The 27,172-nt window shown below is 42.2% G+C and overlaps 1 protein-coding gene across 6 annotated transcripts; it reads right to left on the bottom strand.

Annotated features, from left to right (window-relative positions):
* Positions 1 to 7,050: 7,050 nt before the first annotated feature.
* On the bottom strand, positions 7,051 to 20,662 carry CBLL1 (Cbl proto-oncogene like 1). Of its 6 annotated transcripts, none has more exons than XM_075927202.1 (7): positions 20,509 to 20,647; positions 15,635 to 15,708; positions 14,706 to 14,873; positions 14,191 to 14,291; positions 13,818 to 13,901; positions 9,165 to 9,238; positions 7,051 to 8,520 (listed from the first exon to the last, which is right to left on the bottom strand). In XM_075927202.1, exons 2-7 carry the CDS (start codon positions 15,693 to 15,695, stop codon positions 7,479 to 7,481), a joined length of 1,530 nt encoding a protein of 509 aa, XP_075783317.1. In that variant the 5' UTR covers positions 15,696 to 15,708; positions 20,509 to 20,647; the 3' UTR covers positions 7,051 to 7,478. The 6 variants fall into 6 exon arrangements, with proteins under 6 accessions (XP_075783317.1, XP_075783338.1, XP_075783330.1 ...); XM_075927223.1 differs by having other exon boundaries at positions 14,191 to 14,288; XM_075927215.1 differs by lacking the exon at positions 20,509 to 20,647 and adding an exon at positions 15,897 to 17,474.
* Positions 20,663 to 27,172: the final 6,510 nt, after the last annotated feature.

Here is a 27,172-nt window from a genome sequence, read left to right as displayed (position 1 = left end):
AGGACTGAGAGGCGAGCCACTCCACCAGAGCCAGTCGCCAGGCCAAGGGGACCCGAAGGCAAGCCAAGGTCCAGGAAGACCTCATGTGCCAGCATGTCAGTGTCCTGGGCGACATGCAGCAGACCCTGGCACAGAAGATACATGAGGATGCTGAGTCTATGTAGTAGTTTAGGCTTTCCATTAGCTCTACAGTGTATTTGAGAGAACTGGTATCTGTCTGTCCATCCATTTGTTCAAGAACTCCTCTTAAGCAGTAAGAGCTGGGCCACCAAATTTGGCATACAGTTTCCTCTTATAATTTAAAGCAGGTAGAGGTTGGGTTGTGCCAGGACCATGGGATTTGCCTGGAAAGCGAATGTTTCTCTCATGCCATGGGGCACATGAAAAAAATTATTCCACATACAGATGGAAACTTTTGAAGGAACATTGGGCCTGACCCTTGCTGCTGCTGGCCCCAGGCCCCCAAATAATCTCACAGCTCACATCACTTTTGGGGACAGGACCATGGGCAAGGGGTACAATGGGGTAAGAGGTGGAGCAGGGGGAGGAAAAGGTGGGGTGGAGGTAGAAGAGGGATGGGGAGGAGCAGAAGCAGGGCAGGGCAGGGCAGGGTGCCCTGGGCCTCATGTCTTCCTCTGGCTGACCCCAATTGTAGCAGGTGTGGATTTCCATGTTTTAATGTAATTTGCTGCTTTTACTTTAAGAACCACCTTTCCTTGCTGTCTTAAATTAACATCTCATTTACAATAATGGTTAGAAACCATGAAAACCATTCTTATTAACATGTTTGGAAGTGGAAAATCATGGCTGTGAATGTGTGTTAACCTGCAAGTTTGATTTGGTAACAGAACAATAGCCTTTGGAAACATGTTATCCATGCAAAAAGATTTCTCACGCTAAAAAAGGAAAATTTACAATAAACACCACCAATGCCAAGATAAAGTGGACTGTTAATTTCCCCCCTCCCCTTGAGTACAGACTACGTCATGCTTGATCTACAATGACAAAGTTACCATTTTAAAAGGTTACAATACTAAATAGCATTACACAAAGAAACATGCACAACACTATGATAAATATCAGGGACAACAGAGAGGGAAGGTGGTCTCGCAGTTTAAAAGAGATTTAGCAGCAGCAGGTTTTTTCAGAAAGAAAAAAGTCAGTCAGCAGTTTTGGCAAGTTAAGTTTGAGTGAAAAACAACTGCTAAGTCTGAGAAGCCATTTACTGATGGTGAATTTATTAAAATAAGCATTACCAAAGCTGGTGAGCTCAGATGTCCCAATAGGAGAGATGTTTTCAGCAATATCAGCTTATCTTCAAACAAAATAGCAGAGCATATTTTTGAGCTCTCCAACAATGTCGATGAGCAGCTCATCGAAAAAAGCATTGCTTCCTGTGCCTATTCAAACAACTGAGAAGAGCACTGATTTGGCTGACAGTGCACAGCTTGTGATTTGTGAGAGGCATTGATGAAAACTTTGCAATAACTGAAGAATTGCTCAGTTTGTCAACAATATATGGTAGAACAGTAGCCTGTGACATTTTTCACTGTCTCTCAGAAGCACTAGCACAACACAGTTTGCCACGGCACTTCTTGTTAGCAACCCTAACCCCTGATAGGGCCCCAGCAGTGATTGGTCACAAATGGTTTGTTAGCACTCACACAAGAAAGGTGGAAGGGCAAAACACTGAGCAACTAGCAGCATTACACAGCATCATTCACAACAAGCACTTCGACAGGTCTTTGAAAATCTTTGAAATTTGAGAATGTCATGGCAGTTGTGAAATACGTGAATTACATTTGCTCAAGGGGCTTGAAGCATGATACTTTTGTGCTTTCTTGAAGGAAATTGAATCTAAATGTAGTGACTTGCTGTACTTCACTGAGGTGCACTGGCTAAGCAGGAGCTCTGCTTTAAAGAGATTCTTTGAATTGAAAACAGGTGAAAAGATTCGTGGAAGAGATTAAAATGCCTGTACCAGAATTTGAAGATGGCAAACGGATGACAGATCTTGCTTTCCTTGTTGACATAATACAAGAGCTGAACATCCTAAACATAAAGCTGCAAGGTCTAGACTGCGGTGACCAGCTAGCCTATGATGATCATAGAATACTAGAACTAGAAGGGACCTTAAGAGATCACCAGGTCCAGTCCCCTGTTCTCCTGGCAGGACCAAGTAAGGTCTATATCATCCCTGATAGATGTCTCTCTAACCTGCTCTTAAATATCTCCAGTGATGGAGATTCCACAAGTGCTTTTGCGGAAAAGTGTCCGTGCCAATCTAGAAGCTCTGTTCCAAAAATGCTTTTAACAGAAAACTTTTCCAATAAAAGCATTTCCAGAAAATCATACTAGTCTAGACGTAGCCAGTATGTTTATAATATACCTGCAAAATCAGTTATCAGTGTATCATTGCAAGGCAGAAATGATCAATAACAACTGAGTAAGAACTCTTAACTCATAAAATAACTAAATCTGGCAGAATGGAAATGCAATTCATGAAATATCCTAATTCGACATTCAGACCAAAAGAAAATAAACTCAAGACTTACAAAGTATACTGTATACTACATGTAACTTCACAGTGTAATATATTTAAAAACTGAGATATTCACATTTTTCATATGCATTAGATACTTGTTGAAATTATATTCCACTACTCTTCTTCTATTGGCAGATTTTACCTATTCTGCCACAATATGTGTCCAAACAGAAAAAGACAATTAAATAACTTACTGGAGAACTGGCACCAAAACAGACATAACCCATGAATTTAGAATATATTCTGGAACATTTTGGTAAAATAGAAAGGCTATATTTGAACTAGATACAAACAAATGTTGCTGAATTAGTCCTTTGAAAGGACCTAAAGTATGCAACACAGAAGAGAAACAGTTTCCTGTTTTGCTACATTTGAAAATAACCAAGTAATGAAAAACAAGCTCTTCAGAGTTTGTCAGAATGAAATTGTCATCCCACTAGCCTTAAAGGCAAAAGAAAGTCAGATGCAGAAATATTGTGCATTGGATTGAACTATGCCAGAGACAAAAAAAGATTTCCTGAGTCAGTTACAACAGTTATATGTTTCTTATTTAAAAATAAATAAATAAATAACATTGTGTTTTAACATACATGCAAGCAGTGAGCTTTAAAGCATCCACCCTACATAGGAGAGAACTCATTCTTACTTTTGGCATGAGTGCAAATTATGTGCCATTGTCACCAATCCTTCAGGGAAAGAGAACACACAATTATAAATCTCAGTAAAGATTTTACAGCTGTCTAAAAGTAGTGGTCCAAATTCCTCCGATAATTTTCAAAATATCATCCTGAGCCTCTTACCAATTAAAAGAATTTCTTTGAACCATGTAACAGTCTGGAAGTTTCATTCTCATCAGTTTAAGTGATTGGCACACTAGCAATTCTATTTGTCCACATGTGGCTATAAGATCTCAGAATGGCTAATCAATGTATAATGTAGTCAGAGTTCTGTTGAAAACATGAGAGCTATTTCTGAATGGTAGCAATATATTGTGAATGAATGCAGCACATATGACCTTAAGGGCTATTTGTTATTCAGAGTCAAACTAAACCATGAACCACTTCAACAACTTTATTTTATCTTTACAAAGCAACTGTACTTACTTCATTCAAGCCAAGAATCTCAAGAGTTCCCAGGGTAAGCAGCACTTGTCACTATGACTTAAGACTGTGAAATATATCATATGCAGGTGGTTTTATTGACAATGAGCATTTCTGAATTTAGTATTGGAAGTAAGTTTTTCTGAAAAGTACCATTCTGAGTAACTCAGCACTCCAACCAATGCCACTAAACTGCAAATCTGTTGCTTCTAGGTCCGCATTTTTCAAACTGTGGGTCCCGACTTAGAGGGCGGTTGCGATCAACTTGGGAGGGGGGGGTCGCGGTATCACAAAGTTTGAGAACCCCTGTTCTAGGCACATGTGAAAATGGTCTCAATTCTTCTCTCAGATATACTGATGTACTCAGTTACAGAAAGGTAAATAAGGGTATGTCTACACTAGCCCCCTAGTTCAAACTAGGGAGGCTAATGTAGGCATTCGAACTTGCAAATGAAGGATTTAAATATCCCGGGCTTTATTTGCATGTTCCCGTCTGGTCGCCATTTTTAAATGCCACTAGTCGGACTAACTGCCCGCAGCTACACGGGGCAGTTAAACTGTAATTCGAACTAAGCCTTTAGTTTGAATTACCTGTTGCTCCTCCTGGAATGATGTGTAATTCGAACTAAGGACTTAGTTCGAATTACCATTTAACTACCGCGGGCAGTTAGTCCAGACTAGTGGCATTTAAAAATGGCAACTGGACGGGAACATGCAAATGAAGCCCCGCATATTTAAATCCTGGGCTTCATTTGCAAGTTCAAATGCCTACATTAGCCTCCCTAGTTCGAACTAGGGGGCTAGTGTAGACATACCCTAAGCGAGCAGGTTTTGGACATGCACTTTCTTTCACAACTGTTCCATCAATTATGTGTTCCTCAAGTCTGATTTCTGCTTACATGTGAGAATTATTCAGTAATGGCCACCTCCAGCACAAAAACCTAAATTGCACTTTCATTAGTCAATAGAAAGACTCTCATTGATATTAATGGAAGTCAGATCTAATTTTCCTTAATTTTTAAAAAGGAAGAATATTTCATACTTCATCCAAGGTGACATGTTTATCTGCTGAGCTGTCAAACTGTGGCTTTCCCTTAAATATTTAATAAAACAGCAGAACAACTCTAACAGGAATCAACAAGAGAATTTTACCAGTGATTTAAAGGAAAACAAGTCAGTGTGGTACATTAACCATGTTCCTAAGGATAAAGGGTCAGTTACCCAAACCTTGTATTAGCTTCAGTAAGCATTGGATTTGACCCCATGATGAAGAATGCAATATAGACTATTATTAAAACTAGGCCCCTTAATGGAAATCTCAGAAAATTTTTCATATCACCTAAAGAAAACCATTGGTTGCTTAATATACATGAGGTTCACTAAATTAAGAGATTGCCACAATTTCAACAGAAGCACCTTACACCTTTGTTTAGTTTGTCAAAGGAAAACAAGTTCTGAATAAAATTGGGTTATCTGCTGAACACAAATCTTTTTAATAATAACCTACTCGTTGGCTTGTTTATCTTTATCCATCTAGAATTCTAAACTTCTAGATAAAGTAATATATAATAAATTAATGAATATATAAAATCTCTATATAATGAAGCCTGCCTCAGACCCATCTAAAAGCCAATAAAAATATTAAATACTTGTCTAGTATAGGCTGGTCTTTAATAAAATGTTAAATAAAATTCCTTAAGAAACCTTAGATAAACGAGTTCCCACCTAAGACTGGGGAAATTACCTGATAGGTTCCTGTGTGTACACTGAAATATGCTGAAGATATTAGCTTGTGAATGATTTAATAATTAACAAAATATTCTGTAACATAAAGGGGGTACCTTTGAAGTACCCTGCATATTTATTAACCATGGAAACAAAACACTCTTATTGAGTAACTCTCCTCCCCTCCCACTGAAATGGTAAAATTTCAACTACCCCTACATTATAATTTGCACCTTTCTTCCTAGGACATCAAAACATTTTACAATTGTGGGTATTATTCCTATTTTGCAGATAGGGAAGCTGAGGGAAGAAAGCTTTTATTTTTAAAGTCAGTCATACTACAACTGCACAGGTAACTGGACAAATAGACAATACTATTTATGTAAAAAAAGAAGTATTGGCTTTTCCCGCTCCTTATGGAATTCACATGCACCTAAATTCAAAACTCAGGTCCTAAGTGATTTTCTCAAGGGCACCCAGCAAATCAGTGGCAGATTCAAGAACAGACCACAAGCCTTACAACAGGGTGCTTGTATTATATAATACTCATTTAATGTTTAAAATTATAAAGTTTGGAATGTTCAGCCAACAGGTGTTCTTTTAGGCTCAACACTAACTCATACTATGTGAAAGGCAAAAAGAGAACTTATGGAAGTAAATAAATTAAGCCTTTGAAAAAATTCCATAAGTAGATGGAACTACATTGTTTTAGAAGCATGATGTGAAACCAGACACAAAGGTCAAAAATAGATTGTTACCTCTATACCCACTTAATTTTGTAAAGTTTTTTTTTAAATGTTTATTTTTCCAATACTAGTATTGGCTGTAATGTAAAAAGTAAGCATCCTGCTTGTACAATGAAAGCAGTGCAAACAACTTCATTTTCCAGCTCTCCTGTGCTAACACAACTACCGTTAAATATCCTATTTATCTCACATTTTTTCAAAGGATTAAATAAAAAGTTTTACAAAGCCTAAATTTGGGGCCTACCGAGATCTGACAGCATCTGTCAAGTCTATTTTAGGCCAGGTTAAAACATATTATGTCCTGTAAATGGTCAGCTGCTTCTTCAAATCTACCACCTAAATTTGACATGATTTATACGTATGTATTTTTAATCTCCGTAAGTGATGTCAGATTCCCTACCTCCAAGTTATTAACGGAGAATGCTTTTCTACTCAACATTACCATTTCTATAGGGAAAGTAAACACTATGTCCCCAAAAATTATGTTCCTCCATATTATGAATGTGGTAAGTTGGTAAATAGCACCTGTAATGTGAAAGGACCCCCTGAGTAAATGTACAAGACACGAATTCAACAGCAGTGGGGAGTGTATGAGATCTAACGTTAATCCGAATTTTCCAAACAAATAGTGAGCTAAGAAAATAAGATGTTAAAATGTTAAGATATGACTTCATGTGATCATCAAAACTGTGTTTTTCCTCATATCATTCACTCTGTGATTCCAAAGTTGCCTCAAAATTTAAAAAAACCATGATACTACACTTCAGATTTATAGATCTTTACACTTGTCCCATCAAGGATACTGATAAGGTATGAATGTCTCTTACACTGAACATGCTATTAGGATGCCAGATAGGAAAGTACTCATGTCAAAACATGAATTTTTTTTTTCCAGAAAGTGTGTCTGCGCTCAAATTCACATAAAACCCCAGCATTTTTACAACCATATTTAAATTTAATTATTGTACACAGGTTAACAAAAAAAGTATCACAAGTAAAACTAAACATTGAATTTAACAAAAACAATAGAGTGATACAATGGATGTTCAATTTTTCAGGAAATAATATTACAAATGACCATCTGTCAGAGTTTAACCTCACTAGGGACACAAAGTCTGTTAAAAATGTAGCTGTTGTCTACTGAGCCACTTATCTTAGCACTACAGTATATTTCAAGTCAGAGTCCTACGGTCAAGGTATAAAAAAAATCATTTAAGTTTCAAGTCCCCAGAGTGTGTTAGTCACAACAACTGTATTTCTTTGAAAGAAAAAACAAAAAAGACCCCAAAACAGATTCATTAAAAGGCTGCTGTATATAGTTTTTCCTTCTCACAATATACTCAGTTCAAATTACTGTTAATATCATTGATAATATGGTCTATATCTGGTTTGATCAGGGTGGTGTGGTCCAGGAAGTGGGGCTTGAGAAGGTGGACCTTGCATTCTTGGGGGTGGAGGAGGCCCTCTTGGAGCTGGCCATATCCCCGGACTCATTCCCCCAGGCTGTGTAAAAGGAGGGCTGAGAGTTCCTTGATCTTCACTGAACTGCGGCAAAGAGTTAGGATTATAGTGATGGGGAGGGGGTGCGTTTACATTTACAGGTGGGCCACCATGTTGAGGCGGGGGAGGTCCTGGAGGAGGATGATTCATATATGGTGGCATTTGGGCAATTATGTGTCCAGGGGGAGGGGTTATTGGTGGTGGAGCAGAGGTCATCGGTGGTGGTGGAGCTTGGCTATAAACCATATGAGGAGTACCTGCTGCCTGGGGAGGATGTTGCATTGGATGGCTTATTGGAGGTGGTGGTGGCGGGGGTGGTGCATAATGTTGCTGTGGAGGCATAATATGATGAGGATGGGTTACCACTGGTTGACCCTGATATTCAGGATGATGATGAGCAGGTGCTGGGGCTGGTGGAGGTGGTTCTCGAGCACCTGAATTTGAATCATCCTGAATAGGGACAGTTATTAAATTGCTGTGTTTTCTTGTGGAAATACGAAACGTATCCTGACTGACCGGGCGAGGTGGTGGTGGAGCCATTGACATCTCTGCTGGGGGTGCACGAATGTCTTCATGTGGTTGATTATAATGCTCGTGTTGCACATGCTGTAAAGGTGGTGGAGGCATCATGAGGTGCTGCTTTGGTGGAATATGGCTCATATGATGCTTATCAGGTGGCATTATAAAACGCTCAGGAATTTCAGCAGGAGGTGGGGCAATAGGAGGATGAACAGGTTCAAGTGGAGGACGAGTAACAGGTTTTCCAGCTCTCATATGTCGATGGTTGATGTGAGCCTGTAAGTCTCTCTGAGACAAATATGTTCTCTTGCACCCTTGAACAATACTACACATGAAGAGAGACCCTCGCACACATTGCTCAATTCGCTGCACAGGATCGTTACAGCTAAATTAAAAAAAACAAAAAAAACATTGGTTTATCATCATCACTGACAGCTCTGAATTTAGAAACGTTTACATTGAAGTCAATGATCGTTGCATGAGTCTACAGATCAGAAAAGACATTTGTTAGTGCCAATGCAACTAAAAGGCTTTTTTCTTTAATTCAAATTAAGTTCTATTTCAAAATTAGACATTCTCCTGCAGAAACAAAGTTAAAGTACTTCAACATTTCCTGAGGTGAAGTTTAAAACAGACCTGCCATAATCTGTACAATGTCTCAAAATTCACAAAAGAAAAGGGGCTTTGAGATTAAGGTACACAATTATTAAAGGAGCCTCAATTATTAGTGCGCTGTCATTCGCTCTTTTGCAGGTAATAATGGGAATAATGAACAAAAATATGTTAACCACTTATTTAAAATACCATCTAAACATCAACAGTAAAATTAAAACTCTCGATATCAGGGATACTATGTAGTGCCAAACTAAAACCCATCTGGTGCAGCAAAAACATTCTTTGATGTTCTTTGCTGCTTCTTTCTACTGAACTGTTTTTTTCCACCAAAGATTATATACGTTGATCAAGATGCATGTAGGGCTAAGCAATTTAAATTATTCTCCCTTTTTAATAAATCTGTAGTGAACTTACCCTGGACACATCTTGTCACCCTTCTTCTCATGTAATATAGCACAGTCATAGCAGAACACATGCTTGCAAGGTATCTGGAGAGACACAAACAATCGCTTCATTAAATCACTGTGTGTAAGCCAGTAGGACACTAAGCTAGGGGGAGAGGTAGATACGCTTAAGGGCAGAGATAGGGTCCAGAGTGACTTAGACAAATTGGAGGATTGGGCCACTAGAAATCTCATGAGATTCAACAAAGACAAGTGTAGAGTCCTGCACTTGGGACGGAAGAATCCCAAGCATAGTTACAGGCTGGGGACCAACCAGTTAAGTAGTAGTGCTGCAGAAGAGGACCTGGGGGTTACAGTGGATGAGAAGCTAGATATGAGTCAACAGTGTGCCCTTGTAGCCAAGAAGGCTAATGGCATATTAGGATGCATTAAGAGGAGCACTGCCAGCAGATTCAGAGATGTCATCATTCCCCTTTATTCGGCTTTGGTGAGGCCACATCTGGAGTACTGTGTCCAGTTCTGGGCCCCCCACTACAAAAAGGATGCGGACGCATTGGAGAGGGTCCAGCGGAGGGCAACCAAAATGATTAGGGGTCTGGAGCATATGACCTACGAGGAGAGGCTGAGGGACTTGGGTCTGTTTAGTCTGCAGAAGCGAAGAGTGAGGGGGGACTTGATAGCAGCCTTCAACTTCCTGAAAGGAGGTTCCAAAGAGGATGGAGAGAGGCTGTTCTCAGTAGTGACAGATGGCAGAACAAGGAGCAATGGTCTCAAGTTGTGGTGGGAGAGGTCCAGATTGGATATTGGGAAAAACTATTTTACTAGGAGGGTAGTGAAGCATTGGAATGGGTTACCTAGGGAAGTAGTGGAGTCTCCATCCCTAGAGGTGTTTAAGTCTCGGCTTGACAAAGCCCTGGCCGGGTTGATTTAGATGGGATTGGTCCTGCCTAGAGCAGGAGGCTGGACTTGATGACCTTCTGAGGTCTCTTCCAGTTCTATGATTCTATGATAAGAGGATGGTTGGATGAAATAACATGATCTTGGTAACTAATTGACCATTCATTATAGGGAACTTTCTGGGTGTCTGGCTGGTGAGTCTTGCCCACATGCTCAGGGTTTAGCTGATCGCCATATTTGGGGTCAGGAAGGAATTTTCCTCCAGGGTAGATTGGCAGAGGCCCTGGAGGTTTTTCGCCTTCCTCTGTAGCATTGGGCACAGATCACAGCTGAAGGACTCTCTGCATGTTGGGGCCTTCAAAGTATTTGAAGGCTTCAATATCTGAGACATAGGTGAGAGGATTATTCTAAGAGGGGTGGGCGAGATTCTGTGGCCTGCACTGTGCAGGGGGTCAGACTAGATAATCATAATGGTCCCTTCTGACCTTAAAGTCTATGAGTCTATGAGGATATTTATAGAATGTATTAAATACGTTTTGTGACATTCCTCCTTCATGCAGATGCTTTCCTATTATGTATTCCTGGAAAAAAAAAAAATCTTACATTTGCGTTGTCTGTGAAGTAGGTGCTGGGAAATGGACAAGATACAGCTATGTATAACAAAATATGAAGTACTTCTGATTGGACACTGTCTTTTTCAAACTAATATTTGAAAGTCCATTAAAAAGGAAATGCAAAAGGTATGAGCAAAACTTTGAATAAAGAATGCACCAAAAGCTCTTCCTATCACAGCAAGCAAGGCCCTTATGGAAACCACAGCAGTGTATTTCCACTGCTACTGGGACCTAGCAATACTACAAATGGTACTTAATGCTATAGCAATGGCATTCTACGCTCTCCCTGCTTAAATGTAGTCCTTTCAGTAGGATTTAGTGCATTGCTTCTGAATCTCCCATGTAACTGCACACATTAACCTGAATGAAGCTTGTGCTTCTCCAAATCAAATTGAAAATTTCATCCTGGCAGTTGCAATAGTTCAAGTTCTGTGACAGGTCAGAGAAGGCACAACTGAACATGACACAGTATTTTAACAGTCAGTGCCCAACATCCACATCCTGCTAACTGGTACAGTTCTCCAAACAAAACAGACTGGTATTCACACATTCTTTAAAATAAGAAAGAGACTAAATAGCAGAGTTTAGTTCACAGTGCAGCCTGTAAAGTTCTTAACTGGCAGAGCTGAGCCTTGACATTAAAACTGAATAATCAGACTTCATCTGTACTACAGCTATAAATGACTGAAGGAATCAAGTTACCACACAGTTTTTCCAAAGGCAGTAAAACCATGGTTCAAAGATGTAGTATAAGTGTTTTAATGTCATCCACAGGCAAGTTATAACACTCAACAGTCCATTACATTACAAAACCCATTACAGAGACATAGTTGCAATCAGTCTGCACAATTTTTAAATGGGCAACAGCATAAACCAGTGTAACCATTCCTCCTGATTTGGTTACAACTATAGTACAGACAAGCTCTTTAAAAAAAATATCAAACATTCCTGAAGTGCTTTCCAACATGGCACAAGGAGCAGGTGAGTAAAAGGAAAGACAACTCAACACAACACAACTGTCTACCCCATCTATAAAATTAAAAACAGCTCCCAAGAGCATCTTAATGATAAAGATTGGTTGGCCTGGATTAGGCCTATAAAGTTAAGTGCATCAAAAGGCAATACTATTTTTTTAAACAATTAAGCCATTAAGTTAGATCTCTCAGCATCTATTAATCTATACTCATTATTTTAATTTTATTCTTTGCATTCTCTTATATCACAAATGTCTAGTATTTACTAACTCCTTAGTACATCTTTCAGTAAAAGCCTTCAAGAAAGATGCAATGCTCAGTTTACAAAAATAAAGCGCTTTAAGGCCAAATGGGCCTATTATGCTTCCACTGAAGTCCACGGTAGGGATATAATAATATAGTTGATTAACCGATAAGCAAAAGTTTATCGGTTAATATTATAGACACCACACACACACACACACACACACACACACACACACACACACACACACACACACACACACACACACACACACACACACACACACACACACACACACACACACACACACACACACACACACACACACACACACACACACACACACACACACACACACACACACACACACACACACACACACACACACACACACACACCCCCTCCTCTCACCCTTGCCAGTAAATTTTTTAGCAGGCTGGCCAGCAGCTCAGTTCTGGCTCGCACCAGGTCCAGAACCTACTCTTGCTGCAGCTCTGCATTTAAAATGTATTAGGAGCCAGGCAGGCAGCCTGGCTCAGTTCCAGCTAATGCAAGGTCCAGGAGCTCAGACCCACCTTAAACAGGGGCTGATGTCACCCTGTTCTGCTGCCTCTTTATCAGAGGCATCAGCACTGGGCAACAGGCAGCCAGTCCACAAGGGGAGCTGGTTTTTAAACTGGTTCCCCTCATGGGCCAGCTCCTGCCTGACACCCTGCATTGTTGCCTCTGATACAGCAGCTGCCAGCCCCACCTCCAGGGACTATAAAATAGTTGACTAACCGATAAAAATTCATGAGGTTACTCGACTATTCAATTAACTGATATTTAACATCCCCAGTCCATGGATACTTTTAAATTGACTACAATGACAGCAGGATCAAGCACTATATCAGTCATTCTTCCACAGTTATTTTACCCTTTAATTAAGGACTAAATTAGCTGTTACCATTCAAGAGAGATATCTTGAAGTCATTGTGAATAGTTCTCTGAAAAACAGCCACTCACTGTGCTGCAGCAGTCAAAAAAGCAAACCATGTTAGGAATCATTAAAAAAGGGATAGCGAATAAAAGAGAGAATATCTTATTCCCTCTATATAAATCCATGGCATACCCATGTTTTGAATATTGTGTACAAATTTGGTCACCTCATCTAAAAAAGAAAGAGGTATCTTGAAAAAGTTGAGAAAAGGGAAACAAATTATCAGGGTATGGAACAGCTGCCACATGAGAAGAAATTAATGAGACTGGAACATTTCAGTTTAGAAAAATGAAGACTAGGGAGAGGATATGATGGAGGGCTCTAAAAATCATCACTAGTGTGGAAAAAGTAAATTAAGAAGAATTATTTACTCCTTCTCATAACATAAAAACTAGGGGTCAAGTTAATAGGCAGTAAGTGTAAAACAAAAGAAAGCATTTTTTCCATACAATGCACAGTCAACAGGTGGAACTCCATGCCAGAGGATGTTGTGAAGGCCAGGAATTTAAAGAGGGCACAAAAACAAGAGCTAAATAAAGTCACATAGGATAGATCCATTGATGACTATTAGCCAGGGTGCGCAGGAATGGTGCCCATAGCCTCTGTTTGTTAGAAACTGGGAATGCGCAACGGGATGGATCTCGATTACCTGTTCTGCTCATTCTCTCTGAGGCACCTACCATTGGCCACTGTTGGAAAGCCAGGATACTGTGCTAGATGCAACTTTTGGTCTGAACCAGTATGGCCATTCATATGACCTCAGCAGAAGACATCCTTAGTGGTAAGCTGACTCCTATTTTTAAAAATGTTAAGTAGCTGTTATGCGTGATATTACACTTGCACTACCCAAATATCCATATGCCAATGAGAACACTGAGAACTTTTGCAAAACAAAGGACAGATTCTATGTTAGTTCATAATATGATAACTTTTCAATCCATACAGCTCTACTCACCATGCGCCCATACAATTTGATAGGCAATCCACACTTGTCACAGAAATGGACTGGGGTATCATCCTTTTCTCCCAGCAAGTTTATCTGTTAAAATGGCATTCATTAGGGATCCTTATTTCATTAGGTTATTAGCAACATGATTGAAAGTTTGTAAATATTTAATAAGGAATAGAGAACTACACAAGCTGAGCAGAACATAGAATACATTTTCTAGAAGTCAAAATGCAGTGGTACTGATTATTTTTTACTTGATTTCTGTAAAGATAAGCAGAATGCTCTGCACTCTTATTGAGAATAGTAAGAATTAGGTTGGTCCCTATGATTTCAATTTTAATATATAGTATCATCAGAACTATTGCATTTATGACTATACCTTAAAGTCCCAAAAGATGTGTCCAGGGAATCTTCTTTGATTCCCGAACATGTCAGTTCCTTTGCACTCATACCGCTCTTCTTCATTATAATCAAATTCTTCTGGGGGGAAATGAGAAAGGAAAGAGGAAAAACACTTAGAAAAATTATGGTATGTATTAGAACTGATCTAAGCTGCAATTAAAAAAAAAAACCAACCACATGCTGTTCTACGTTACAATAATGAAGAAAAGCTACAGCACTTCCAATGTGAGCAACTTGACTTAAATCCATCTTGTAAGGAAAAGTAACTGAAACAATGCCACACTTTGGAGAGAGGGTTTTTTTTGTTTGTTTGTTTGTTTTTAATACTGCAGCAGCACCTAAAATCTTCTATCAGGTATTTTTACATGTTTGGACAGCATTACCATATTATTCTCCAATATGGAACAAGGCCTCCAAGCACTACTGCAATATAAATAATAAGAGTTTAATGCTATATAAGGAAAGGGTTTAAAGTTATTTAAATTAGTTTACCGTCATCACCAGCCTGTGCCTTTGAAGGCATCCTGTTCATATTTCTTGTAGTACGTGGTGCAGGTTTGGTTTTGTTGGGTTGTTTGGAGATGAGTTTTATAGGGATTCGTCTGCGAACATCAAGACCACCCAACGATCCAGAACTATTAGTGCCTTGCAAATCATTGTCTACAAAAGAGAAAAATATAGTTAGTCATTTTTCTGTTGTTTTATACATTAGTTTCTGAAAGGGTTAGCTCTCACCAAAGACATTTTAAGGAAAACACTGACTTTATTAAAGCTAGTTTAAGTCTTCATTTACTGTATCAGAATTTACTTGTTTGAAAAAAATCTTAATCTACTGATCACATTATACTTTTACACTGTCAGGTCATGCCAACAATATTGGCCATAACTGTAATTAAGTTAATTTAGGAGTGAATTAGTGTCTCTCAAACTGCGTAATTTCTTTATGGTAGGGACTATCTTTTTGTGGGAGGTTTGCAGAGCATCTTGCACTGTCTACCTCAATTCATGATTAGGGCTCCAGTGCAAAACCACTGTGCAACAAAGCATCTTCCCTCAGGAATGTTTTTACATGCTATGTGCAAGAAAAACAAGGAGACAAACATAGTTTGTTTATGAACTTGGACAAGATAAAGAAGCAACCAAGATGGGGCTCAATTAATAAAGAATTAAAGAATAATTAATGCAAATCAATAAGGGTTTATAAAAAATAGATCTTGACAAACTAACTTGATTTTTTATAAGATTATAAGCTTGGATAATAAAGATAATAGTTTTGATATAACATACTATAACTTCTGTAAAGCATTTCACTTGGTATCACATGACATTTTGATTAAAACTAGATCAATAAAAATTTATCATGTTACATATTAAGTGGATTAAAAATGACAGGTCTCAACATGTAACAGTGTGAAAATCACCTTTGAGAAAATGTATTTCTCTCCCATAAAGATCAGCTCGTGGTCCTATGCTATTTGACATTTTTATCAATGATCTGGAAGAAAACAATTATCACGGGTAAAAGGTTTGCAGATTACAAAACTGGGGGAATGGTAAATAATAAAGAGGGTAAGTCACTGATTCAGAGCAATCTGAATTGATTGATGGGTACAGGCAATGTGTTTTAATATGGCTAAAAGTAAATGTATACATCTAAGAACAAACAACGTAGGCCATACTTACAGAATGGGAAACTCTATCCTGGGAAGTAGCGACTGAAAAAGATTTGGGGGTTACCGTGGATAATCAGATGAATATGAGAGTCCAATGTGACACTGTGGCCTAAAGAGCTAATGTGATCCTGGGACGCATAAACAAGGGAATCTTAAGTAGGAAGCTGTTTTATCTCACTGTATGTGATGCAGGTAAAACTTCTACTGGAATATTGTATCCATTTCTGGTGCTCACAATTCAAGAAGAATATTGATGCACTGCAGAGGGCTCAGAGACGAGCCACGATAATCATTATAGGATTAGAAAGACACAGAGCTAACCTATTTAATGTAACAAAGGGAAGGTTAAAGAGCGACTTGATTACAGTCTGAATAGCTACATTAAAACTATATTTAATAATGGGCTATTCAGTCTAGGAGGAATGGTATAACGTAATTCACTCTTTTAATAAACACAAACGTGATCCAATGACTAGAAGTTGACACCAGACATATCTACATAAGAACATAAGAACTGCCGTACTGGGTCAGACCAAAGGTCCATCTAGCCCAGTATCCTGTCTATCGACAGTGGCCAGCACCAGGTGCCCCAGAGAGGGTGGACCGAAGACAATGATCAAGCGATTTGTCTCCTGCCATCCCTCTCCAGCCTCTGATAATCAGAGGCCAAGGACACCATTTTATCCCCTGGCTAATAGCCTTTTATGGACCTAAACTCCATGAATTTATCCAGCTTCTCTTTAAACTCTATTATAGTCCTAGCCTTCACAGCCGCCTCTGGCAAGGAGTTCCACAGGTTGACAACACACTGTGTGAAGAAGAACTTCCTTTTATTAGTTTTAAACCTGCTACCCATTAATTTCATCTAGACTAGAAAGAATGCCTTTTTCAGGGAGGGTAATTAGCCATGGGCATAAACCATTATCATCATGGTCCATCTTCCATAAATGACAATTTCTGAATAAAATGGAATGTTTTACTAACAGATATGATCTAAAAATTATTTTGAGGAAGCTCTATGGACTGGACTATAAAGGAGGTTAGATTTGAGGAGCACAGTGAGCCTTTTGACATTGAAATCTATAACATCTTACATCATGTATCTTTTGAACATCCATGACCAAGTACAGCAAAATAGAGAACTGCAAAGACTTTTTCCAATACATTGATAACATATTTATCTAAAATGAAAATTTAAAGGCTAATCCTCCAACACACATAACAGCCATATTGTGTCAGACCAACAGTCCATCTAGCTCAGTAACCTGTCTTCCAACAATGGCCAATGCCAGGTACAGCAGAAGGAATTAACAGAATAGGTAATTATGAAGGGATGCATCCCATCACCCATTCCCAGCTTGTTACAGAGACTGGGGATGTAAAATCCTGTTTAATCAGTTAATGGTTAAACATTATGTTTAACCATTTAAATGGGATCCCACAAGGTTGAGGGCTGTTCTGCTGAGGCCAGGCTGGAGCATCCCATTTCTGTGGTGCAGTAGGCCTGGCCAGGCTGTGACATCTCTACTAGGTACATGATCCCTGCCTATACTAGCTAATAACCATTGATGGATGTATCACACACACACACACACACACACACACACACACACACACACACACACACACACACACACACACACACACACACACACACACACACACACACACACACACACACACACACACACACACACACACACACACACAAATGGGTAAGGACAAGGTCTAGGCAATGACCTGGGACCCTGTTCATAAAAATATTATGTATTAGCAGGGATCGACAAATAGTGTAATCTACTCGCTCGCCTGTGGCACCCCAGAAGAGCTGGCACGGAACAATCTGCGCATACATAAAGTGCAGAACTGTGCAGCTGGCGAGCAGAGCTCGCCGCCGCTCGGCGAGCCCTGTCTATTAGGGATATTAAATATCAGTTAATGGAATAGTCAAGTAACCTCATGAATTCTTATCAGTCAACTATTCTATAGTCCCTCATGGCGGGGCCAGCAGCCAATGTACTCTGACCTCACTCCCACGAAGACCCTTTTCATGTGGGAGCTGGTCCATGAGAGGAGCCAGTTTAAAAACCAGCTCCCTTGGGGACTGGCTGCCTGTTACCCTGTGCTGCTGCGTCTGATAAAAAAAAAGCAGCAGTGCAGGTGGCAGCAGCCCCTGTTTAGGGGATGGCCTGAGGTCCCAGACCCGCACAAGCCGGAACTGGGCTGGGCTACCTGCCTGCCTCCTAATACACTTTAAATGCAGATCCGCAGCAGGGGTAGGTCCTGAACCTGTCACAAGCCAGGCTGTTGGCCAGCCTGCTAAAAAATTTACTGGCAAGTGTGTGGAGGAGGAGGAAAAATGCATGTAGTTTATAGCATTAACCTATAAGCTTTTGCTTATCAGTTAATCAACTACACTTTTACATCCTTATTATGTATCTATAGTACTGTAGCACCTATAATTGCTAATGATGGATCTGAATCCTTCTATGCTAGCTGCTGTACATACAGAAAAAGACAGTCCATGTCCCAAATAATTTACAGTCTAAGACTCAAGTATAAGACAAGAGAAAACAGAGAAACACAGAGAGGTAATGAGACAATAATGATAGCATGATGGGTAGTGGCCTCAACTTATTAGCATGCTAAGCACTGTGAAGTTTCTTGTAGGCCCTGCAGCAAAGAATTTTGAAGAAGAGTAACAAGTTAGCTCTGCTGAAGTTTACAGGGATCAACTATGATTATAATTTAAAATATTGTGTTTTTCAAGGAATGTACCTGTCAGGTTTGTAGACATATAAAAACAACAAGTAGTCCTGGGGCACCTTAAAGACTAACAAAAATATATATAATATCATGAGCTTTTATAGGCAAAATCCACTTCTTCCAGCCAGGCTGCAGCAGCTCCCCATGGTGCGGAGGTCCTGGCCTTGCCAGAGCGGCCCTCCACCCGCAGGATCCCATTTAAGTGGATTTTGCCCATGAATGCTCATGATACTATATATATTTGTTAGTCTCTAAGATGTCACTGGACTACTTGGTTTTTTTTTAAGTTACAGACTAACACAACTATCACTCTGAAACGTATAAAAACAGTATTGTAAATTATTCCCGCCTGTCTTGAACCTTTAACTCCAGGTCTCTTGAAGCTAGGACAGGAATAAACATGCTAGACAGCAAAGATCACCACAAAAAACAAGTTTTGCTATGAAACACTTTGAAACAAAAGTTTAATTAGTTTTACGTTTAAAATATGGACAGGGCTTGTAGCTGAAATGTAAAAATGTTTAAGGGAAGAGGTTCAGAATATTCTAAACAAGGTAAAGATTAAAACTAAGCCTTTTCAATGGGACTTTGCAATCCAATCCCCTTGTTAGTAGCTACAGTGGTCCATCACTGGGCAGGTCTACAGAGGCTGGAAGAGTTACAGTGGCTGAACTGTTCAGCCCTAGGGAAACGTGTCCTATGCTATTCTAGATTGACCCCTGCTGGCCAATTTCAGATACGACTGATAGTCATATTAAAAGATTACTGAGATCACCAAAAATACTAGTATAGTAGTGCCTAAAGACCTCAACAGATCTCCCTGTAATAGACACTGTACAAAACCCATAGCAAGTGACAGTACTCCCTTCTTTTTGGATTCACAATCTGAAAAAAAAAGCCAATTCAACCTTGTCACTATTACAATAGAGACAAAAAGTAAAAAGCACACAACAGTAAACAGTTCCTACTTCTATGGGAGGAGGATGCACTGGCTGAACAGTTTACACACTGCAACTATATTTTAACTATGATATCAGGTTTGGACAGAGAGGCAAATGGAAATGGTGCATCATAGAGGCAAGATTACCAATTGTAGATGTTCCCCATATTGGAAAATCATTACTCATTTTTTATAATAAAATATTTTCTTTTCATATGCACTCGTGGGCAGCCAATTTCAAAGAGCAATGCTATTTTACAGCAGAAGTCAAAAGCGGGAGTCTGCCTGTTCTGACCAGCTACAGAAAAAGTGCAGCACGTTATACAAACGGTATATTCCTAGACCTTAGCAGATACAGCGAGGTGCTCCCCATCCGCAGCCACTTGCGCCTCTGCTAACTACACGCCGAGAACCAGAGTTCGTTCAAGGCGTCCTGATCCTTTAGCCCGACCCCAGGAACCTCAGCCATTGCTACGGCAGGGAGGTGTAGCCGGGGTCTGCTGCAGCACCCCCGCCCCGCTCCATAGCTGCGCGGGCGGCGAAGGGGACCGCGCCTCCCCGGGCCAACAGTCCCAGCGGCCTTCCCCGCCCGCTCGGGGCCGCGCCGAACGAGGCCGGTGGGGATCGGTGCCCGCTCCCCGGCAGGGCCCGGCGGAGGCTGGGGCTCGCGGTCAGAGTGGAGGCTCGGGGGCGCAGGGACGGCGGAGCCCGGCCGAGTCCCCTCCACCCGTACTATGGGCCGGCGGCGCTGGGGTCCAGGCCGCACTAGGCCCCAGGCATCGGGCCGCTCCTCCGGCCCGCTCCCCGTGGGGCCTCCCCGTGTCCGACTGCCCAGGCCACACCACGCACTGTCCGGGCCAGGCCCGGCCGGGCGGGGACGGGTATAAATACGGCTCCCTCCCTCTCCCCTCCTCACCATTGTGGTCCATGATTCGGCGCGGGGCAGCGTGGGAGCGGAAATCACCACGCCGGAAGGGCGGCACCGGAAGCGCCTGGACAGCGGAAGCGGAAGCCGTCGCCGCCAAGGGGCGGATGGTCAAGTAGGGGAGAACTGAACTAAGCCGAGACCCCGCGCTTAACGGGAGGGCTGCGGGCCTCGTTTCGGTGGGCAAAACGAATAAGCCCCACGTGAGCTACATCTCCCAGTATGCACCGCGGTCCCGGGCAGGGACTGTGGTTCCTAGCCCATCGCATGGGGGGGGGACTTTTTTTTTACTCTGGCATGCTGGGAGCTGTAGTCCCGTGACTTGCTCTCCGCCACGGGCCGCGCTTAGGGACTGCTGGCAGCCCGCAGAGAGTCTGAGAAGGTTCGCGCCCTGCGCGTCTCTGCGAGCGCCCCCCGGGGGGAGAGGAAGGGCTTGACCGACAGGCCCAGGCTGCAGCCCCCATCCCGGGAGGGAAGAATTGAGGCTAAATTGCAGGTGATGCCTGAGGGTATTTACGACATTTCTTTCCATGGCTCTGCTGCTCAGCTCTGGTGAGACAAGTCTCGGAGTTGTAGCCTTGCTAGTCTGTAAGCCTGCGTCTACTCCTTGCAGCTAATTTGGGCCATCGGAGGTATCCCAGAATAGCTGCCCTGCGTCTTAACGGCGTGCCTGTTATTTGGAAATATATAAGGGGCTCGCTATTCTGACGTCTTTTAACCCTTCTTCCACAAAGAAGAAGGGACATTTCGGAATAGCGAGTTATTTTGGTGCTGCGTATACAGTGCCAAGTTATAAGATAAGCTATTTCAACATTTACTCAGAATAAGATATGCAATTTGTGTAGCTCAAATTGTGTAGCTTATTTCACGCTGTGGGTGCAGTGTAGATGCACCCTAACTGGGGGCAGAGGCTGCGATGCCACTCAGCTGGGCGCTTTGCTTTGGCGAGGTGTGAGCCCTTAGGGTTCCACCAGTGGCTCTCTTAAGTTTCGTCTGTAACCACTTGATCAAGACACCAACTTTGGGGTCTGACTGACTGCAGACTCTCCTTCTATTGCATGGCTCTGGCAGCTTGTTCATTATGAAAAAAAGCAAAAGTTAAAAGACTAGCAGAGAGAGCGCTCCTCCCTCCTCTCTCCCCCTGCCGCCCCATGGCTATGCTGACCATATGTTCTGGGTTTTCCAGGACAGTCCCACATTTAAATCTGAACTGGTGGCCACGTAAACACTAAAAATGTGCTGGAAACAGCAGCGCAGCTAGAAGCAGCTGCGCACTGCTGTTTCCTCTCCCTCCTGCAGGAATGCAAGTATGCAGGGACCTTCCTAAAGATTTTTCCTTCTGCTCTAGAACCTAGCCAATATGAGCAGAAGGAGGCGGTGCCTGACTTCTGGTCCTCTGTTCTCTGGCAGACAGATAGTCCTGTTGGGAACCACCGGTAAAGCAGCAGCATGTAAGTGGCCCCACTTTCCCTCCCAGCCTGCCTTCACTGAGACCCCACTGCTGCTCTCCCCTTTAATTTTAGTAAGAGCCATGTGGGTCGTCTTAGATTTAAAAGGGCAGAACCACATAGTAACCTGGCTTCAGCTGAGCTGGTAATCAGATGATTCCTGGTTCTGCACAGAGCGCCGGCTTTGTCCTGCTTTACAAATCTAAGAGCCCTGTGGCTTTTCTTAAATCAGTGGTTCTCAAAGTGCAGCCCAGTGGTCCGCAGCTGGAGCTCAGCTAAGCTCCCTCCCCCCTCCACTGGGATAAAGGTGACTAGAGGGGCGCTGGCTGGGATTGTATATTTCAGCTCTTGCAAGCTGGTGCCAGGTTGGGCGCCTGAGGCAACGGGAGGCTGGGGCAAGTTATGGCTGTGAGCAGCGCTACAGACAGCGAGAGGCAATGCACAACTCCAGGAAGGGGGCATTGCAGGCTAGGCACCCTGCACCTGCCCATGTGGGGAGTTGTTGGCATCAGGTATCCACTGTGGCAGGAGCTGCCAGGGTTGTGTGGACTGCCTGCACGTGGGACTTGTCTCCCACGGCAACTTCTCTGGAGTCTTTTGTCCCAGCAGCAGGCAAGTAAAGTTTTAGCCTGATGCGGACTGCAGTGCCTTTGGTGCGGGGCCCCTTGTGGCCAGGCTGTGACAGACTTGACATCAGAGCAGCACCTGATGTGTGGACGGGCTCCACGTAGGCATGTGTGGGAGCCTGGCCTGGGTTCCATCGTGGTGCATTGACTCCCAATCCAAGCACCCACCTCACCCCTTATTGGGACCCACCAGCTTGGAGTGGAGTGGTTGAGATTGCAAATCACTGATAGGAATGTTACATTTAGATTAATTAAATAAGTGAATAGTCAATAGAATTTTCATCAACTATAGGAAGAGCAACAAGAATGATTAAAGGTCAGAGAACATGACCCATGAAAGAAGACTGAAAGAATTGGGCTTGTTTAGTTTGGAAAAGAGAAGATTGAGGGGGGACATGATAGCGGTTTTCAGGTATCTAAAAGGGTGTCACGAGGAGGAGGGAAAAAACTTGTTCTTCTTGGCCTCTGAAGATAGAACAAGAAGCATTGGGCTTAAACTGCAGCAAGGGAGGTTTAGGTTGGACATTAGGAAAAAGTTCCTAACTGTCAGAGTGGTTAAACACTGATATAAATTGCCTAGGGTGACTGTGGAATCTCCATCTGTGGAAATATTTAAGAGACATTTATCTAACCTACTATCAGGGATGGTCTAGAACAGTGGTTCTCAAGTTGTTTCAGTCCACGGACCACTAGGCCAATCAAAAATTTTTTGTGGACCACCTCATTTTTGAGACATGATAAAAAAGAGCAGACAAATATTTTGGTTTGAAACTTATTTCTTACTAACAGATTTTTGGATTCTCTTCTCACTGACAAGCTTTTCAATGTTTGGAGTGGTACTTGATAATGCACAATGAATATCGCTTTCCACTGCAAGCCGATTCCTCTGTTTGGACTTAACATGCAACAAACACAAAAATCCAGTCTCACACATATAAGTTGATGCAAATGGCAAAAGAAATCTGACTGCATGTGCTGACCGATTTGGGTAACTCCCGGTCACGCTGGCCCCAAACTTCTCTATAGTAGACTGCTGGTACATGTCTTGAGCTGCAAAATCATTTTTCAGATCCAAGAATTCCTCCTGCAGATCCTCTGAAACACTGTTAACATCTGTTGTAAATGGATTCCTGATGAAAGATAATCCATCCCTTGTCCTATCCACCTCCAAAAAGTATCGTTGGAATTCATCTCGTAGCTTCCGTAAATGATTGAGAGTTTGCATCCAACTGGCTTCCTTTTCCCCGACCATGGCATCCACATATGGAAATTAAATCAAATTATTGCCTTCAACTCTTACGATCCAGAGTTCCAATTTGTCAAGAAAAGCCTTGACGATGCATTGGTGAGAGAACAGATTTGCACCTTTCCCTTGCAGCTGAAGATTCGGTTTGTTCAAGATTCCAAAAATATCAACAAGATACACAAGTTCTAAATTTGATGGTGTCAGCACATTTCGGAATTCCTGTTTTCCTTGAGCCTAGAGAAATAAATCCAACTCCTCTCTCAACTGAAAAACTCTGTTGAGTACGTTCCCTGCTGACAACCACTGTAGAGAAGTGTAGAAAAGCAACACATCAAAGTCGGAACCCATGTCCAGGCAAAATCTTTTGAACAGCCTGGTGTTCAGCACTGATGATTTGATGCGATTCACCACTTTCACCAACCCTTTGAAAATGGTGTTCAGTTGATCAGGCAATGTTTTTTGATGCCAAAGCTTCCCTATGAATGAAACAATGAGCTCCGGTTACCATAGGAGCGTGCTGTTCACCAGCATTTGGAAGCCCGATCTTGAGCCCAGCATGGCAGGTGCACCATCAGTGGTGACACCCACAAGATTTACCGAATCCAGACCATGTACTTCAAAAAAATTGTTAACAATTTCTATCACATCCTGAGCCTTTGTGGTGGTATCAGGAGTCTTACAGAAACTCGTCTTTGAAGTCTCCCTCAACCATGTATCATACGAACACCAATAGCTGAGAGCACAATGCGACGTCGGTCGATTCATCCAATTGTATGGCAAACAATGGAGACTTCATTTCATCCACTACTTGTTCACTGATGTTCTGTGATATCTCATTTATCTGTCTCAATACTGTGTCATTAGAGACAGATATATCATTCAGCTTCCTTGCTGCTTCCTTGCCAAGAACAAGCTGCACCATCCCTTTTGTACAGGGGAGCACAAGTTGCTCTACAATGGTGTCATGGCTCCTTCCCCACTCTGGCACGATAAATGCAGAAGTGGGGGCCAGAAAAAATACCCCAAAACCTTATCTACCAGGCTTTGGTATAAAACTTCCCCCTAAAATCTTAACAACCTAGATTTTTGGGAATAAAATCCTTTGCAGACACCACCCAAGTAATAATAAAGAAATCAGGGGAGAAATCACTTGGGAAATCTCACCCCTAAAGTAAAAACCAGGACACATAATTAACCAATACCAGGTTAATAAAAAAGAAAAGAGAAAGCTTTTATTATCACCATAATCTTCCTGTTGCAAGCATAATGACTAGATTGAAAGGTAACAACATATACTTTCATGGAGAGACTCCATTGACCTAGAACTTAATTACAAAGAAAAGCCAAAACATTGTGTAAAAGTGCACAAACATCAGATCCCATACCCAACCCATAAAATAATAAAACCTAATGGATTTATCTAAACTTTATCCTACTTACAGAAAGTGAAGAATAGTTTCTTAGAGAGAGAGAGAGAGAGAGAGAGAGACATGTCTGTCTCCCTCAGAAGCTGGAGGGAACTCCCCAGAACAAAGGAGGGAAAAACCAAAATTTCCTTTGGTCCAGTGTGACGGACCGGGCCGTGTCTGGGCACAGCTGAGGGCGTCCGCTCAGGGCGAACTGCTCGAATCCGGGGCTACTTACAGCCCCCGACTGGTGACCTCTCCACACAGGCCACAAACCAGTCTCACAGAGCGCTTCAGCAGCCTGCCTGAAGCCTCACGAGCAAAACCCCTCCGACGCCCCAGCAATATCCATGCCCCAGATGGCCCCGGGCCTATACACGGGTGGGGGGTCCTAGCACCCAATCCCACCTACCCCGAACAAGTCCTGTCCGGTTCCAAGAAACCAGCCACAGATCCCTGGTCAATTTACCCTCTGGACCTTACCCACAAATCACGCTGGGCCAATCCTTTAGAATCTATATCTAAAGGTTTATTATTACAAGAAAGAAAAGCATGAGAGTAAGGTTATTAAAGTACAGTACGTTACACGCACCGAATCTCCCAGTCCTCGATGCAGGCTCTAGCAGAGATGTTGCAGCTGCTGGTTTAAAAGTTCTTATTGCACATCCTGCGATCAGGATGGGTTCACAGGTCTTCCGGGCTCTTCAATCCCTGCAGTGCTGCCTCTGGGATGAAGTGCTGAGCTGAGAACAAAATGGCATCGACCGCATGGCCTCTTTATACCTCCTTCCTGGCCTCTTCTGGTCTCAGCCGGTCACCTGGTCCTCAGCCTCTCTCTGCTGGCAGCTCTTGGGTCTCCGCCCTCCTGCTTTAGGTGTGTCTTCGGGCCATCAAGGGCCATTGTTCCACAGGGCTTCACTACTCATCCTGTCCATAGCAATGCTCAACCACATTCAGAGAAATATTCAGCTTCCACACAGATTACAGATTCCTACCTACACACATAGACATTATACACTCACATAAATAGCGTACATAAGATCAACAAACAATAATCTCCCATTCAATACCCCACATGGCTCCCCCCACACAAATTTCTGGGGCCAACACCCCCACCTAGGGGTGCAGCAGCGATCTGGCTGCTTCCCTCCAATTCAGCAACGTGACAGGCTGGAGGGAACTCCCCAGAACAAAGGAGGGAAAAACCAAAATTTCCTTTGGTCCAGTTTGAAATTCCTACCTACATTCCTATTGGCCACTGCACCTGGTTAGGTAAGGGACATAGCCAGCAGCCAGGAGACTAAGGGGTTAATTAACCCTCATGATCATGACAGAGCACAAGTTGCTCTACAATGGTATGAGGCTTCTTGGCCAGTGCAGCTTTGTATGCAACAATGTAGGAAGCGCGCACTGCATTGCTTGTCTTATTGTAGAATGCACTTGTTGAGTTGAGGCGCTGCCATTTCAGACCTGATAACCGCTGTTCAAAATAATCTTCATCCTTTTGCAACAAGTTGGGGTGACACTTTTCAAGATGTAGTTTCAGCTTAGCTGGCTTCATTGAGTCATTCCCCAAGACTTTGAAACAAATAACACATTGTGGCAAATCCACGCCTTCTTTTTCTTGACACATGAAGCTGAATTTGATGTAATCCTCCGAATACTTGCACTTGACATTTCTTCCTGTCGTTGTGAGTATATACACCACACCTGTAAAACAGCACATGTAGCACAGGATGAACAACACAGCAACCACTCAGCACAATGGCAGCAGCTACACTGACGCTCAGAGCCTCAGACGGAAGTTACTGGCAACACAACGCGGTTGCGTCCTAGGTAACGCTATGGATGACGTGCTACATGCTTGTGAACCTGGCGTAAAACAGCCTAACAGTGGTGCCTGCTCGCTCCATGTGACTTTGGACAATG

Source organism: Pelodiscus sinensis, chromosome 1, assembly GCF_049634645.1.
Source record: "Pelodiscus sinensis isolate JC-2024 chromosome 1, ASM4963464v1, whole genome shotgun sequence".
Taxonomy (NCBI): Eukaryota; Metazoa; Chordata; order Testudines; family Trionychidae; genus Pelodiscus; species Pelodiscus sinensis.
This window is presented reverse-complemented; position numbering and strand designations above follow the sequence as displayed.

Bases quoted from the DNA above. Each gene is read 5' to 3' on its own strand.
- CBLL1 (XM_075927202.1), bottom strand. From the start codon at position 15,695: ATGTCAAATAGCATAGGACCACGAGCTGATCTTTATGGGAGAGAAATA. The intron at 14,292-14,705 runs GTAAACTAATTT...ATTTCCCCCCAG, and splicing joins GGCACAGGCTGGTGATGACG to AAGAATTTGATTATAATGAA. The intron at 13,902-14,190 runs GTATAGTCATAA...CCATTTTAACAG, and splicing joins ACATCTTTTGGGACTTTAAG to ATAAACTTGCTGGGAGAAAA.